The 12,100-nt window shown below is 47.2% G+C and overlaps 2 protein-coding genes across 3 annotated transcripts; one reads left to right on the forward strand and one right to left on the reverse strand.

The window, feature by feature from the left end:
• Nucleotides 1-993: 993 nt before the first annotated feature.
• TWNK (twinkle mtDNA helicase) lies at nucleotides 994-8,092 on the reverse strand. 2 transcript variants are annotated; one of them, XM_028730450.2, is made up of 5 exons: nucleotides 6,309-8,091; nucleotides 5,456-5,696; nucleotides 5,135-5,242; nucleotides 3,554-3,695; nucleotides 994-2,679 (listed from the first exon to the last, which is right to left on the reverse strand). In XM_028730450.2, exons 1-5 carry the CDS (start codon nucleotides 7,513-7,515, stop codon nucleotides 2,338-2,340), a joined length of 2,040 nt encoding a protein of 679 aa, XP_028586283.2. In that variant the 5' UTR covers nucleotides 7,516-8,091; the 3' UTR covers nucleotides 994-2,337. The 2 variants fall into 2 exon arrangements, with proteins under 2 accessions (XP_028586283.2, XP_028586284.2); XM_028730451.2 differs by lacking the exon at nucleotides 994-2,679 and adding an exon at nucleotides 2,686-2,785 and having other exon boundaries at nucleotides 6,309-8,092.
• Nucleotides 8,093-8,372: 280 nt separating this feature from the next.
• Nucleotides 8,373-11,176, forward strand: MRPL43 (mitochondrial ribosomal protein L43). Its single transcript, XM_028730452.2, has 3 exons — nucleotides 8,373-8,573; nucleotides 10,048-10,154; nucleotides 10,524-11,176. The coding sequence occupies exons 1-3, from the start codon at nucleotides 8,443-8,445 to the stop codon at nucleotides 10,751-10,753; spliced, it is 468 nt and encodes a 155-aa protein (XP_028586285.1). The 5' UTR covers nucleotides 8,373-8,442; the 3' UTR covers nucleotides 10,754-11,176.
• Nucleotides 11,177-12,100: the final 924 nt, after the last annotated feature.

Raw genomic sequence — 12,100 nt, forward strand, 5'->3', positions numbered from 1 at the left:
ACAACACAGCCACGTTCGTGCAAAAGGAAGTATGCTTTTAAAGGTTGATGGAAGTCCATTTAAGAAGCACTTGGCTGCCATCCCATTAGTGGGTAATTATGCACTCAGCATTATAACAAACCATGTGTGGACCTGCTGCTCTTTTCTATTGGCAATGGCATAAATCATCACCTTCAACTAACCCTTGATTCAACCTGGTGTCCTCCAGACATTTTGGGATACAATTCACATCAGCCGCAGTTAGCACAGCCAATGATCAAGGAGTGCTTATAGCCTACAAATTAAGCCCTGAAACCCTAAGAGCAGATGAAAAGGGTTGCTCTCGCCACACCCCTACATGTTGTCTCACAAAAACGATTACTCCCAAACATCTCCTGCCTCACTTCTGCTGGTCCTTCTATGCTTTCTGAGGTCTGCTCTTATTCAGTGATTGCTTAAATACAAGGTCAGGTTACTAGAATGGAAAACATGCGAGTAAAGGCTGAAGTATTTTCATTTGCAGGCAATGTTGATAATTACAGAAGTTCTTAACTAGCTAAAATGCAGGCCCAAAGAAAAAGGGTAACAGCTGCTCAGCAACATCAGAACAGGACAAGCAGGAAAGAGGCTCAAGGTGGATTAATATACATATTTGGGTTGAGCGAGGGATCCTCTTAATTGCAAAAATAAGAACTTGGAAGGTTATGGAAGTTAGTTACCTGTAGATTATTATTAATTATTATTATTATTATTAGGAAGAGTAGTTGAGCATCTATCAGGGACATTAAACCTAGGGAATCTTAGGCTAGATGATACTGCTAGTAACACCACAAATCGCCTGTTTTAGTGAACTTGCTGCTATACTCTTGTGTCTGCGATTTCAGAGCTCAAAGAAGCATGCCAGTGCTTGGCACGTGATGGAGGTACTGTGGGTTAGCATGGGAATATTATGTAAATCTTCCATTTGAACAGGCTGGCCTCTTGTGGACAGTATAAGGAACAGCACACATTAAGTACAAACTGTACTGTTTTTAATTTAAATAAATGACACAACATCCAACACAATGTCGATTAACCCGTAATTTCTAGAATGCATAGATAATTTCAAATACCATTAAAAGACAGTGTGTGCATGGCCAAACCAAATCAAAAGTCAGAATTAGTTTGGATTCCTGCCCCTCCGCCCCATAAGAGTCATTCAGTTTATTAAAGTCATAAAGGTTGAGGGAACACACTTTTACTTCCATAAGCATTTCAGCTTATGCACTGATCAGAGTCAGTTGTGAGATAGGTTTTCAAAAAGCAGCATTTCTACATGTTTATATCCTAAACAGAGGTATCTCTTGGTGCTAAAACTGAAGTGGACCAAACCCAAACCCACTCAGCCTCAAAACCAGGGAGATCGATCCAAAAGTTTGATAGAACCATGAATGCTTTAGAAAAGGTTTTCAACAAACTTGCTACTTTTCTTAATGACAGCATTTCAACAGCCCCTTTGGAATACATTAATGGTGTGGTTTTTCCTTCAAATAATCTCCTCTCCTGAACTCACTTTAGGCTAGAACAGTAAAGTCCAGAGCCAGTATGGAACAGGCATATAAGAAATAATCCAAAGGAAGGAAGGGCATTTCAGAGCGATTCACCTTTGTGCCAACCGTTTACTCAACCTCCACAGCTAAGTGCTTTGTCAATCCCCTTTGCCGAACCCATGGCTCATTTAAATCTCAGGATTTGCTGACTCCTCCTCGGCTCAATTTAACCATTCTCTCTAATTCAAGCACTGAGATTAGGAGAGAAAGCACAGCTCCTGTTACAACATTCGCAATTTTAACCAGTGATTTTTACAATGCATATGCATACAGCAAGTGCCCTCTGATCCCATGCTAGGGATCTAACACTTTACTAGGCTGCAGCAAACCATTTTTCTGTATACTAGTGCAAGAAATACACAAAACAACTTGGAAGTACTTTCAATGTTCCTTTTGAAATAGTCTTCGCAGCTACTGAGTCCAGGCCAAGGCTAAGCCGAAGATGGCAAAACAAAGCTACTTCCTTGCACCAACAGCACAATCTCCTCTGTGTTGCACAAATGGAGCCACCCAGTAGTTGCCTCTTGGGTGGAACGAGGCCGGTATTAAAGTTTCCTCTCCAGATTATTGCTTGATTAGTAAAATGATACTGGAAATCCCGTGACAACCCCACAGATTTGTCATACAGATTTCCAGCACATTATCCCAACGGAAAACAGGCAACCAAGCAGGAAATATCCCGCCAGTGCCTTTCTTTGCAGTCCAATGATTATTCCTATGATCAGATGTGAGGCAGTGATTTTGCTGGCTTCCAACCCTTTTCCAAGTCCTACACTCCTCCTCCTCCTCCTCCTGGTTTGATGGGCTCATCAGGAGAGGTCCCTGGGGAAGGGGCTGTGCTGTTGGGGGACTGAGACCTCTGCTTCTTCGAAGCTCCACCGGCACCTGCTGGTTTCTTGGCAGGCACACCATTGTCATCCTTTACCTTCTTCAGCTTGGCTTTGCCTTTGACGGGGGTAGAAAAGGTGAGGGATGCTTTGCTGAACTCCAGGGGAAAGACTCCCACATCCCCATCAAAGCGATTCTTGGAGACCTGTAGATAGCGCTTTCCTGGGCCTGTCACCAGCTTCCTGTCCTGCAGGATCAGCACGTTGTCGGCTTCCTGGCTGGCCTGCGCAAGAGACGCAGAAGGAAAGTTATTGTTTGGGGGGAGAAGGGGCGGCCATTTTGTACAGCATGGAATGTAGCTCAGCAGTATGAGGAGGAGGAGCCTGCAGCTAAAGAAAAGCAGATTTAGAGTACATGCAATATGAATACAATTGTACTGAATGTGGTGGGTCTTAAGCCAGTCAGGTGATCTTGCTGCACTTTCCCCAGGTTATCTGCACAGTTTTCCCCTCAAGAAACAATTCGCAACAAGTTGAGACATGCAGTATTTTTCTCAGCTCCTCCAGCCAGCTAAGGATCAAGAACCACAATGTAGGTATCTTCATTGGATCAAAAATAATAGCACTTCACTTTAAAAGTGAGAACGATACAATCTAATAAACGAGTAAGCACTTTAATCCCACTGACTGTAACGGGAGAAAATTAAGCACAAGTACATCAAAGGGTGCCAGCTGAAGCCGTCCTACTTCTGTCACTAGGAGTTGCTAGGCAGAAGATGCTTAAATCATCTGATTATGGGTTGTCTAGTTAGACCACCCCAAATATGCAGAAAAAATGGATTCTTATGGGCCAGACATGGGGAACCTGTGGTTCTCAAGATGCTGTTGGCCGCCAACTCCTATCAGCCCCATCCAGGATAACCAGGGGTAGCCCAACAACATCTGAAGGTCCACAGGTTACCCATCCCCACTATGGCCAGAAGGGATCAAAGGAACAGAGGATTGCATACCAGACTTAGCAATTCCAACAGGCACTATGTTAGGGATACAGAGTGGTGCGATGAACTCTTGATTGTTATGGATATACACACTTTGAGCTAAGCTGGAAATATATGCTCTCCAAAGACCAAATTTGCCAACTTCCACACAAACCCTCACCTTTGCAGACCCAAAAATCGAGGCAGTCTGCAACTCCCTCTCTTCATCTTCTTTCCGGGGGTGAATGACCACAGTGACGTGGCAGCTGTTTTCTGTGGCAAACTTCCGGAAGGCACCCACAATGTAGTCTTGCACAGCAAGCCTAGAATGGCAACATGGTGTAGCAAAAGTAATTACATTAGACACATGAATAGTGAAGTACAGTGGTACCTCAGGTTACATACGCTTCAGGTTACATACGCTTCAGGTTACAGACTCCGCTAACCCAGAAATAGTGCTTCAGGTTAAGAACTTTGCTTCAGGATGAGAACACAAATCGTGCTCCAGCGGCGCAACAGCAGCAGGAAGCCCCATTAGCTAAAGTGGTGCTTCAGGTTAAGAACAGTTTCAGGTTAAGTACGGACCTCCGGAATGAATTAAGTACTTAACCCGAGGTACCACTGTACAAAGAACACAATTTGATGTTTACCTGCTAGAGAGGGGTAAAGAATATTAGTAGAGGATGAAAAGAACTACAAGACTGACCTCCATTCTCACAGTGAGAGACACTCTATTTTTCTCTTGAACATGTTCCTATTTATTTATTATGTTCACTGCTTTTTATAAAAAGTCTCAAGGTGACTTACAAGATATTTAAACCACAGTACAACTTTTAAAATCCAAATACAGTGGATGCTTGGGTTGTGAACGTGATCCATGTGGGATGCAAGTTCGCAACCCGCAGCGTTCGCAACCTGCAGCAGCGCGTCTGTGCACATGCGGGTTGTGATTCAGCACTTCTGCGCATGCGCGACCGCCGAACCCGGAAGTAACCTGTTCCGGTACTTCCGGGTTTCGGTGGGTGCGTAACCCGAAAAAACGCAACCTGAAGCGGCTGTAACCCGAGGTATGACTGTACCATAAAATGACCACAAAAAATAAAACGTAAAAATGACTAGAAGGCCTAACTGTAGTTACTGTCATTACCAAAATAACGCTTATCTATGGTTAAGGAAGGGGCGCGGGTGGCGCTGTGGGTAAAACCACAGCGCCTAGGACTTGCTGATCGTAAGGTCAGCGGTTCAAATCCCCGCGAGGGGGTGAGCTCCCATTGTTCGGTCCCAGCTCCTGCCCACCTAGCAGTTCGAAAGCACCTCAAAAGTGCAAGTAGATAAATAGGGACCGCTCTCCAGCGGGAAGGCAAACGGCGTTTCCGTGCGCTGCACTGGTGCTGGCTCGCCAGAAGCGGCTTCGTCATGCTGGCCACATGACCCGGAAGCTGTCTGCAGACAAGCGCGATGCTGTCTGCAGACAAGCGCCGGCTCCCGGCCTATAGAGCGAGATGAGCGCGCAACCCTAGAGTCGGTCACGACTGGACCTCACGGTCAGGGGTACCTTTACCTTTACCTTTTTACGGTTAAGGAAAAAATTCACACTCAGTCAGGACTACTGTTTGCACCGGCATGATTACAATTATTTTCAGGTCACTGTAAATAAGTGACACACTGAGAGATTTTTTTAAAAAGGTAGAGGAGAAATACAGTGTTGTAAAAAAAAACCAACAGTCTAGGCCAAAGGATGAATGCATGGGGGAGAGCTTACCTGTCCACATTGAGCTGTTCCTGGCCCATCATGAACTGGAGATTGTCAATGATCACATGACTGATATCATACATGTACACAGCATGCAGCATGGTGTCTATCACTGTCCTGCATGGAAGAGACCATCACAATTACACACACATCTTTCATCATCAATCCTGAAAAAGGAGGGATTGAAATAAGGGTCACACATGGAAATATGAAAAGGAATGTCGCCTTAGTATCTCAGCAACTAAAACATAGTTTCATGCCCACCACTGCCTCACATCAAGAACATTAACCCATGACATGCAGGAGCGAAGCTGCCACCCTGAACCTTACTTGATATTCTGATGCCCGTGGAAAGTCATGAAGTAGAGCGGAAGATCCTCAAACTTGTCTGCCCACTCGTCATACTTTTCCAGCTGCTCTTCCAGCCTCCCCATGGCAAACTGGGTAAGCATGATCTTGGCCAAGCGCACATTGTTGATCTCAAAGCTGCCCCACAAAGTGTTCACTCCCTGTGTGCAGAGGTCCAGGGCATATTCACTGATGAAGGTTGTCTTCCCACTGCCCGTTGGGCCTGTTCCACAGACAGGATAAAATTAATATGAGGACAGGCTGTTGCAACCTACAGGATAGATGGTTTTCACCTTGAGTTTTCATGTGTAGATCAACATGCCCTTTCTTCTGAAAGACCACCCACTTCAGATGTAAACAAAAAAAAAAATCAGTTATTTAGTGGGAGTAATGGCAATAAGAATTCATGGCAAGTAGTGACATGAAAATTGACCCAAGGCAGAAAATAGCAAAATATAGGTTAGATTCCTTACATTCCTGAAGGAAAAAATGGACAGCTCAAGAGCCACCAGATTGAGGTAGCCCAACTCTGCAACAAGTCATTGAGCTGGCAAGCAGGCATTACAACAAAAAAAGCCAAGAACCACACAGTACTAAAGCATACTGTGATTACAACCTTTGATTGTAAATGACTTGTGAATGAAAAGTCAGTCAGCTACTGGCAGTATCCTTTGGAGAGACCCCAAGGAAGACATCCAGCTGAGATTTACAAGTGAACACTCTCTCTCTCTCTCTCTCTCTCTCTCTCACACACACACACACACACCACACACACACACACACACAGTGAATGGAGAATGAGAGTTAAAGTGCCACAAACCGCATAGCTACTCACCTGTGAATACAGTGAGCTCCCCTTTTCGATGGCCCTTGAGGAGTTTGTTCAGTTCTGGAAAACGAGCCCACTTGACGCCTGCCACCTGCTCCACATTGGCCAGCTCCCCAAGCACCTCTTCCCGCAGCTGGCGAAATGAAATGATGGACTTGTGGCCAGCTGGTAGAGCGGAGCGCAGAATCTTGGTGAGATTCATGCCCTGGGTGAAAGCTTCCAGGGGCTGTAGTTGTTGGTCACTTGGCCGCACCAAAGAACAACGCTTCGGGTTCAGCTTGCGGGCAAAGAGTTTGGCAGCTTCCCAGGAGCGGAGGTCCTCCCCTAACCATAAGGTGATCCGCTTGAACTGTTCTAAGTAGGGAAGAAGGGCTGGTGGGAGGCAGGAAATCCCCCGGGGCAGGGCCAAAGTGGGTAGCCCAGTCACCTGGTGCAGCACCAATGTGTCCAGCTCACGGCCAGTCAGTACAACTTCTGTATCTCGTCGGCTGATCAGAGGCAATCCAAAGAGGTTGTGATAGGCCGCAGGGCGAGGTAGGGTGTTCTCCACATAGTGCACCATTTCCCCTTGGCGCTCAACTCCCAGAATCTTTAACCCCTTCAGGCTGGTGCCACGGGGGCTGAACCAAGGGAAGACCAAGGCCCGCGCTGTCCGCAAGTAACGTACCCCAAACCGTTTGAGTGTGGCATTTGAGACCTTGGAAATGCCGAACATAGCCTTGGCCTCCTGCGTCTCCTGCTCATCCAGCAGTTCCCAGAGAGGCAGGGCTCGTTCCCATATATGCATAGCATCTTTCCCATCTTGGTCTCTTTGCCCACTGGCCTCTTCCAGGCCACCCACAGCCATCCCTTTATGTCGCAACTCTACACTGGCCTGGAAGTCTTGCCAGTTACCTTCAGCCAATGAGGCTGTGCACAGAAAGCGGCCAGTGGTCTTGTCGATGAAGAGGCTGTAGCTATGGCGGACCTGCTGCTGCTCCTCCACAAAAATACTGGGCACGTGAAGACAACTATAGCCATCATGAAAAGGGATGCCCTGCGCCCTCAGATACTGGCGAATCTCTGTGACTGAAACAGGGGGGATTGGCCCTTCTGGGGACGGAAGCGTCTCTTTCTTGTAAGATCTGCAGGATTTGCTCCCTGCAAGGATCAGCCTGCCCCTAAGGGGCCAGCGGCTTGAAAGATTGCACAAGGAGCGGGTGAGGAACCACATTTTTTCTCTACAAGTGGCAGAAAGATGCCTGCCAAGAGCATCCTCTCAAGAAAGTAACCTTCCAGACTGGCACACTAAAAATCTCTGCTGGGAAACCTTCCCCCAAGAGCAACCTCTCCCATTTCGAGACTGCCTTATTTCACCTTGCTATAACACCTCTCCCTCCTAATCACACGACAGCGCACATTGCCTTCATCAGAGAAGCAACCCCGTCCTCAACCACCCCCTCCTCTGCCTCGCCGCTTCCCTCCCGGCCATCCCAACCACCTCGCAGGGACTCGCCCTCTCGCCGCTTCCTTGCTCGCGGCGCAAGTCCCGCCGCATAACCCCGCTTTGCCTTGCGATGGGCAAAGAGGCGCCAGCCCCAGATTTCAGCCCCGGGCAACCGGCCGCTTTGAAGGAAGCCCCGATCCGCTGCAACAAGCAGCACCTGCCCCCAAACTCGACCTCCCCGCCCTCCTGTCACCGCGCGATCGTAGAGCTCCGCGCCTGTCTCGGATCAAGCATCATCCTTTCCCCCACGTGCGGCTGCGGGGAGCGCGCGATCGCCGCGCCCCGGAACAACAACAACAAAACACGGAAACGTCACTTCCGCGCGGGGATCCTGGCCTCAAACGTCGAGCCAGGCATATAGAGATAGGAAAGTATAGAGGCATCATTCCCACGTTAGCACTTGGCGAGTGTATAATAGGGCGGCCGTGGCGCGTGAGGCGCTTCTAAGTACACAGACTGACCTTTGCTATTTCTACCGGGCAGGCAAAGAAAAGACGGGCGTAAAAAGTAACCGCCAGAACCTTCGGAGGATTTTCCCACAGGAGTCGCTCTAGGGCGCTAGCGGCCTCCCTGCGTCACTTCCTCCACTGCTTCTCCTTCCGGTGAGGAGGAGAGGGAGGCGGCCAACCTGCTCCCATCCCGCTTTCATCTGCCATGACCGGCCGAGGCACCCCGAGCCGCTTCCTGGCCAGCGTCTTGAGGAACGGGGTGGGCCGCTACGTGGGGCAGCTGCAGCGCCTCACCTTGACGGTCAGCCGGGATGCGCCGAGCTCGCGGGGCGCCAGGTAGGCTGCTTCCCCCCGCAAAGAGGTGCCGGGGCTCTGGCTTCACCTGAGCGCCCTTTGCTGGTCTCCCCCATAGAAGGGCTTCGAGCGGGGCTTGACTCTTCGGCTCTGGGCAACGCGGACGCTGCAGCCTCACTTTGCAGTCGTGGGCCGTTGCACCTTGCCCTTCAGCCGAGAGGCGCCCAAAAACGGGTCCCCCCCCCGGGGTGACGCAGGGGCGCGCATACCCCTAAACATTTGTGAATCTTTGTACAGTACTTTTGTCCACTTACTTTATTTATTTTTCCCGATTTGAACTATAAAATGGTGATTTTCTTGAGTCAAAATGAGAGTGCTCCTAAACATTTTTTAAAGAAAAAAAGCACTGTGTAGCAATATTGATTTCTTATTGACTGACTAAGTAAAACTTTATATTGCTCATTTATGATAAAGTATGGTTCAATTTAAAAAGAGACAGTCCCTGCCCCCCCCCCAATTAAAAGGTAAAATACATGGTGCAAAAAAAGAAAGAGGGAGGAGGAGGGAAGAGGAATAGCCACTGGAATACTGTATTGACTTTCATATCTGAGCCAAGGGGGTCACTGAATTCTTACTTTTTAGGGCCTTGAAATTCAGTTTGAAGTTTCCAGATTAGGATGGGAGCGGGGGGGAAGAATACATGTGTGTCAGTTAGTCAGTCAAGTTTATTGCTTATTGCCAAAGGCTGCTGCAATGTATACAATGTCATTCAATAAAATATATACAGTGGTACCTCGAGTTAAGTACTTCAGGATGAGAGCAGAAATTGCACTGCGGCGGCAGCAGGAGGCCCCATTAGCTAAAGTGGTGCTTCAGGTTAAGAACAGTTTCAGGTTAAGAACAGACCTCCAGAACGAATTAAGTTCTTAACCCGAGGTACTACTGTATTCAGGTAGAAATATAACTGACTCATATTAATAAAGTAATGTCCAAGAGCAACAAAGATTTGACTTGGTTGATGGCTTTGAATGTTTTTTCATTATTTTTGGTTGTGATTCACTGGCTTATTGAGAGTACATTGGTACCTCAGGTTAAAATCAGCAAACATTAAAATCGCATATCCCAACTGTGTGTTGGGATAGGCCTGTTGAAATAATACTTTTAGCAGGCATTTAAAACACTATAACTAGGGTGCCTGCCTAGTACCATATGTTTATTCTACTAATATTTTAAATATTTGAGCTAACCGTTTTAGGTGTATAGGTGGCTGCCAAAAGGGAATTGCCTGTCCTTTCTGTTGTTCTGAATAATTTTGTATAGAATCACAGAATAGTTAATGAAGAAATATTTACCTGGCCTGCAGTTTATGTAGCTTGCAATGCTGCCCAATGGGAATTACTGCAGTTGAAGTCCCCCAATTGCAGATGGTGGTGGCAGCTTTTCCTGAGCTCTCCTTCAGTTGTTCATAAGAACAGTTATTTAAATACCTCAGTGACTCCTTTCTTTTTTGTTCTAGAGAATACATTGAAGAAAAGGTGGTGGACTTTGCCAGGCAGAACCCTGGGATTGTGTTCTACGTTGCTCCAAAGCAGTGCAGGGTCCCTACGTTGACTGCTGAATACAGTAAGTATAGAAAATGCAGCTTTGCATTAGAGCCATGTTAACGAGAGATTGGTGTTGGCTGTTACTGGCATTTCCTGCGAAACTTGCTCCTAAAAATCAGCGGAGAGGGTGCACCCTGTCTCAACAAGGCTTCTAAGGCAACCCTCAGCAGCGATAGATGTGTGCTATCTGCTGAAAGAATTACACACCAAGGAGCTGTAAATCAGGCCTTAGTTTGTAACATTCAGGAGTAAGAGGGTGGATGTGTGGATTTATTGAGGTTCATCAACGAAAAATCTTTGGGAATTGGGTATAAGTGCCCAGGGAATCTTATTTCTTCAAACAGAAAAAGAATTGGTCCACATTTTATCCACCTAATTTTCTTTCTAGTGAATGGAACCGTGAAGGTAGAGTGTTTAACCAGCAAGACAGTGGATGAGATTGCAAAGGTCATCCAGAAGCTGGCAGGCCAGTCTGGCCTGGAGATCATCCGTATCCGAAAGCCTTTCCATACAGATAACCCCAGTATCCAAGGCCAGTGGCACCCATTCACAAATAAGCCCAGCAAGCTCAATGTGGAAGCTGTGGGTCAGCAGCTTCTCCAGCCCCCAGAAAACTAAATCTACAATGGTTTAAACCGTCTGGGGCTTTTGTGAGTGGGAATTTCTTGTATCCAGGCCAATATCATAAAGCTACGTTGATATAATTCATCTGGAGGAAGAATATCATCCCTCTCCTGAAGAAAATGGGCTTTGAAAGGATTCCAAACTACTATATGTTGACATGGGACAATCTCCTACCTGATTTGTTGTGTTTTATCAGCTAAGTCACAGGCCAGCCCAGGTCAATGATGAACAAGGCCTAGAACTGGATGGGACTGGCTCCTCCTCCTCAAGAGAGAGTGGCAGAGACTTTAGAGGCGACTGTTCTCTACACCACCAGCTACTTGTGCTGGTAGCTTGTCTTATCCATGTTTTGTGCTGAATGTTATCCTCAGCTAATGCTACTCTTGCTGGAAGTGGAAATAAATGGATGGAACTACCTGTAAGGTTCTCTGAGGGCTTTCTTGCTAATGAACATGCCTTGAGTTGCAAATGCTTAAGTCAGTAGAGGACTAATTGTGAATTCCTCTCTTCACTGGAAGCTGCGTTGCCCGTGATAATTGTTTCCTAAGCCCTGTTTTAGTGTTCAGCTCAAGCATGGAGGGCCAAATGTTTGTAGAGGGCCAAGCCTGCATGTGGCACCTTAACCCATGGTGTGCCCTGCATGTCAGGCACTCACTCTCCTTCCTCCCCCTGACTTTTGCATGTTTAGTACAAAGGTCTGGAGAGGGCTTCTGATCCCAGTTATAGAAGATTTTACACAAGCAGGGACCCTGCTTTGTTAAGATTTTTGATCTTGGGGAGCCTTCTAGCTATGATCAGCTGAACGTGCCTAGAAGTCCTCTTGAGGTTTTTGAGCTCAGTGAGTGAAGCTCTGAAGGGGTCTTTGAAGGTGGTGCTTGCATTTGTTCAACCTTCCCTTCTGCCTCTACATACTCATGAAAATGCCTGTAGAGGATGGTGCTGAGTTGCTCAGCAAGTCTGAGTACCTTGCCCTTGGCTACTCCAGATGGAAGGAGGCAAGATGATAGAGGTGTTGATTCCCTACTCTGCTAGCTTTCCTTGGTGCAACATAGGTTTGGCTCCTCATGCCTTCAGAGGTAGCATCTACACAACTTTAAAAGGAGAGTCATGTACTGTTATGCTGGATAGAGTCAGTGTTTCCTGTGCATAACAGTATAAAGGTAAAGGTACCCCTGCCCGTACAGGCCAGTCGTGTCCGACTCTGGGGTTGTGCGCCCATCTCACTTAGGCCGGGGGCCAGCGCTGTCCGAAGACACTTCCGGGTCACGTGGCCAGCGTGACAAGCTGCATATGGCGAGCCAGCGCAGCACACTGTGCATACAGTATAGAAAGGATTAATTT

Source organism: Podarcis muralis, chromosome 6 (genome assembly GCF_964188315.1).
Source record: "Podarcis muralis chromosome 6, rPodMur119.hap1.1, whole genome shotgun sequence".
NCBI lineage: Eukaryota > Metazoa > Chordata > Lepidosauria > Squamata > Lacertidae > Podarcis > Podarcis muralis.

What these genes read in the sequence shown, in the direction of transcription:
- TWNK (XM_028730450.2), bottom strand. Translation starts at nt 7,515, where the DNA reads ATGTGGTTCCTCACCCGCTCCTTGTGCAATCTTTCAAGCCGCTGGCCC. An exon ending in GGAGCTCACTGTATTCACAG is followed by an intron (nt 5,697 to 6,308) that starts GTGAGTAGCTAT and finishes TCTGTGGAACAG; the next exon opens with GCCCAACGGGCAGTGGGAAG. An exon ending in CGATTTTTGGGTCTGCAAAG is followed by an intron (nt 2,680 to 3,553) that starts GTGAGGGTTTGT and finishes TCTCTTGCGCAG; the next exon opens with GCCAGCCAGGAAGCCGACAA.
- MRPL43 (XM_028730452.2), top strand. Translation starts at nt 8,443, where the DNA reads ATGACCGGCCGAGGCACCCCGAGCCGCTTCCTGGCCAGCGTCTTGAGG. An exon ending in CCGAGCTCGCGGGGCGCCAG is followed by an intron (nt 8,574 to 10,047) that starts GTAGGCTGCTTC and finishes TTTTTGTTCTAG; the next exon opens with AGAATACATTGAAGAAAAGG. An exon ending in TACGTTGACTGCTGAATACA is followed by an intron (nt 10,155 to 10,523) that starts GTAAGTATAGAA and finishes TTTTCTTTCTAG; the next exon opens with TGAATGGAACCGTGAAGGTA.